Source organism: Oncorhynchus nerka, linkage group LG18 (assembly GCF_034236695.1).
Source record: "Oncorhynchus nerka isolate Pitt River linkage group LG18, Oner_Uvic_2.0, whole genome shotgun sequence".
NCBI lineage: Eukaryota > Metazoa > Chordata > Actinopteri > Salmoniformes > Salmonidae > Oncorhynchus > Oncorhynchus nerka.
The window spans coordinates 8,289,788-8,294,192 of NC_088413.1; the positions used below are offsets into that span (position 1 = coordinate 8,289,788).

The following is a 4,405-nucleotide window of genomic DNA, read 5'->3' on the forward strand; positions in this document are numbered from 1 at the left end:
CTTTATAGAGTGGTATACTGTAAACACCTTTATAGAGTGGTATACTGTAAACACCTTTATAGAGTGGTATACTGTAGGACACCTTTATAGAGTGGTATACTGTAAACACCTTTATAGAGTGGTATACTGTAAACACCTTTATAGAGTGGTATACTGAAGGACACCTTTATAGAGTGGTATACTGTAAACACCTTTATAGTGGTATACTGTAGACACCTTTATAGAGTGGTATACTGTAGGACACCTTTATAGAGTGGTATACTTAGGACACCTTTATAGAGTGGTATACTGTAAACACCTTTATAGTGGACACCTTTATAGAGTGGTATACTGTAGGACACCTTTATAGAGTGGTATACTGTAGGACACCTTTATAGAGTGGTATACTGTAGGACACCTTTATAGAGTGGTATACTGTAGGACACCTTTATAGAGTGGTATACTGTAGGACACCTTTATAGAGTGGTATACTGTAGGACACCTTTATAGAGTGGTATACTGTAGGACACCTTTATAGAGTGGTATACTGTAGGACACCTTTATAGAGTGGTATACTGTAGGACACCTTTATAGAGTGGTATACTGTAGGACACCTTTATAGAGTGGTATACTGTAGGACACCTTTATAGAGTGGTATACTGTAGGACACCTTTATAGAGTGGTATACTGTAAACACCTTTATAGAGTGGTATACTGTAAACACCTTTATAGAGTGGTATACTGTAAGGACACCTTTATAGAGTGGTATACTGTAGGACACCTTTATAGAGTGGTATACTGTAAACACCTTTATAGAGTGGTATACTGTAAACACCTTTATAGAGTGGTATACTGTAAACACCTTTATAGAGTGGTATACTGTAGGACACCTTTATAGAGTGGTATACTGTAAACACCTTTATAGAGTGGTATACTGTAAGGACACCTTTATAGAGTGGTATACTGTAAACACCTTTATAGAGTGGTATACTGTAGGACACCTTTATAGAGTGGTATATAGAGTGGTATAAGGACACCTTTATAGAGTGGTATACTGTAAACACCTTTATAGAGTGGTATACTGAAGGACACCTTTATAGAGTGGTATACTGTAAACACCTTTATAGAGTGGTATACTGTAAACACCTTTATAGAGTGGTATACTGTAAACACCTTTATAGAGTGGTATACTGTAAACACCTTTATAGAGTGGTATACTGTAGGACACCTTTATAGAGTGGTATACTGTAAACACCTTTATAGAGTGGTATACTGTAGGACACCTTTATAGAGTGGTATACTGTAGGACACCTTTATAGAGTGGTATACTGTAGGACACCTTTATAGAGTGGTATACTGTAAACACCTTTATAGAGTGGTATACTGTAGGACACCTTTATAGAGTGGTATACTGTAAACACCTTTATAGAGTGGTATACTGTAAACACCTGGTATAGGACACCTTTATAGAGTGGTATACTGTAGGACACCTTTATAGAGTGGTATACTGTAGGACACCTTTATAGAGTGGTATACTGTAGGACACCTTTATAGAGTGGTATACTGTAAACACCTTTATAGAGTGGTATACTTTAGGACACCGTTATAGAGTGGTATACTGTAGGACACCTTTACAGAGTGTTATACTGTAGGACACCTTTATAGAGAGGTATACTGTAGGACACCCTTATAGAGTGGTATACTGTAGGACACCTTTATAGAGTGGTATACTGTAAACACCTTTATAGAGTGGTATACTGTAGGACACCTTTATAGAGTGGTATACTGTAGGACACCTTTATAGAGTGGTATACTGTAAACACCTTTATAGAGTGGTTTACTGCCTCTCCGAGGCACATTTGATTGGACAGAGATGACCTTCTGACGTCCGTCACCAATCGTCCGTTCCAAATGACACCCTCTTCCCTACATGGGTCATAGTCAAAATAAGTTCACTATTTAGGGATTAGGGTGTCATTGGTGACGCAGACAAAACTTCCGTCTCGGAAGTTAAGGGATGGAAATCAAGCAACAATTTAGAATAATCTGGTTCCTGGTCATTACCTGGCTGTGTTGACTTCCCCTCTGATGTTATGTTAATGGACAGAGTTAGATGCTGTGTGTGTGTGTGTGTGTGTGTGTGTGTGTGTGTGTGTGTGTGTGTGTGTGTGTGTGTGTGTGTGTGTGTGTGTGTGTGTGTGTGTGTGTGTGTGTGTGTGTGTGTGTGTGTGAGTGATATACAAAGGTAAGGTAGGGAAGCACGAAGTGAGCAGAGTACTATACAGGCTTCTTCAGCTCCTGAGACAGACACTACACCTGTAAACTCCCAGAGGAAGAGAGGGACGGAGCACTACTCTGAGACAGACACTACACCTGTAAACTCCCAGAGGAAGAGAGGAACGGAGCACTACTCTGAGACAGACACTACACCTGTAAATTCCCAGAGGAAGAGAGGGACGGAGCACTACTCTGAGACAGACACTACACCTGTAAACTCCCAGAGGAAGAGAGGAACGGAGCACTACTCTGAGACAGGTAGGACCCCATGGTAACTTTTGATTTGAGTTTTGATTCAACTGGAATTGGAAATAAATATGGAGCAAAAAAATATTGATAGGTATGAGATGTCAAAGTTGGCGTTGACTTTTTAAAGATGCTATAAGCTTCATATTGTTGACTGAAATATTATATTTTAAAGCTAAATAGGAAATGAAAGGTGACGTGAAGGTAATGTAATAAGGCAATGTCTTCCCTCTGGTTGGTTACGTAACATTTGTGACGTATGTCATTTTGAATCACAATGCAAAGGATTCTCTGACATTAATTCTTTCTTACCATTTTTATCTGTCATCACACGAACCCTGGAACTCCCAAAAGATCACAGAACATCTCTGTCATTCCGTGGGTTCTATTCTAGTTCTATTGTCATTCTAGTTCTATTGTCATTCTAGTTCTATTGTCATTCTAGTTCTATTGGACTGAAGAAAAGATGAACACGTCTGTGGTGAACGACTCCTCTCCCTCCTCTACCCTGGACAACCTAAACCACTACATGGCCCAGACCAAATATCTCTTCACCATCGCCTACCTACTCAACCTCATCATGGGTCTCCCCACCAATGTCTACGTCCTGTGGCTGATAGTGACCGGAGCTGTAGGGACGATGGCTTCAGAGTTCTTCTCTCTCAATCTGACCGTGTCTGAGATCATCTACTGTCTATTCAATGTCTTGACTTTGCTGGACTACTATCTGTTGAATGGCTTGTTCCTGCCTGCCAGGGCTTTCTCTATGGGTTTACTTACTGTCAGTCGTCCTCTGTTCCAGTGCTGTATCTGTGTGGAGCGCTACCTGGCGGTGGTCCACCCTGTAACCTTCCTGAAGTACAAACCCCTGAGATACAGGGTGGGGTTTTGTGGTGTTGTCTGGCTGGTGGTTCTTGGGTTCTGTGTTGTTGCGTTGTTCATGTCTTTCTCAACCACCTTCTATTACTTTTACATGGCTCAGTATCTGGTTGTGTTTTCCATTGAGTTGTTCTGCTGCCTGGCTGTTCTCAGAGCTCTGAGACGTCCCGGGCCGGGGGAAGGAGAGAGAGAGGGGGAAGGGATGAGCAACATGAAGAGAAAGGCTTTCTGGATCATTCTGGTAATTCTGGTGTCTGTGGTCGTGAGTGTTCTTCCTGTCATGGTCACTGTGTCTTTCCAAGGGTACCTGAACTTCAACGACTTCTACTTTGCTCTCTCCATCTCTTTCTCCCTCATAATCATATCTGGGTTTGTTCAGCCCCTCCTCTACCTCCACAGAGCTGGGAAACTGGCCTGTATCAGGGGACCTGAGAATAGCTCCCCTTAACAAAAGCATTTCTACCTGAAAATAGCTCTAAATGTCAATAAAGCTAAATGACCAAATCTCCCTCTAGTGGCCTTATGGGTGTAATGTTATTACTCGTTTTCATAATTTAATAATTCATAATCATAAGATAAAACATTTAAAATAAAGGGGAACCTGAGAATAGCTCCTCTTAACATGAAAATGTTCTACCTGAAAATAACTCTAAATGTCAATAATTCTGCATATCTTTAGTAGTAAATTATTACAATTCCACAAGATACATGTATATTTATCGTCCCTGCCATTACAGTTGGAACATTTTGTCACTTTCCCAGAATCCCAAGGTTTTCCAGATATCCCAGTTGGAAGATTCCCAGAATCAGAAGGGAATGAGCATGAAAACCTGATAATTTTGGGAAATGAATTTCCTTTTGAACCCTACCTGAAACAATTGTTTATTTTATTGTATTATTACAGTGGGACATCAGTGCTAGGTCATCTCATGCATTATCACAAGGACACTGAAACTATCCCTAACATGTTGCATGTAGCTCACATGGTCTTTGATCAGAAAGCACGATGATACAATGCCGACTA

General features: G+C 40.6%; 1 protein-coding gene across 1 annotated transcript; it reads left to right on the forward strand.

Moving 5' to 3' along the window:
• Positions 1-2,968: 2,968 nt before the first annotated feature.
• Positions 2,969-3,829, forward strand: LOC135561982 (G-protein coupled receptor 35-like). Its single transcript, XM_065004516.1, has one exon. The coding sequence runs from the start codon at positions 2,969-2,971 to the stop codon at positions 3,827-3,829; it is 861 nt and encodes a 286-aa protein (XP_064860588.1).
• Positions 3,830-4,405: the final 576 nt, after the last annotated feature.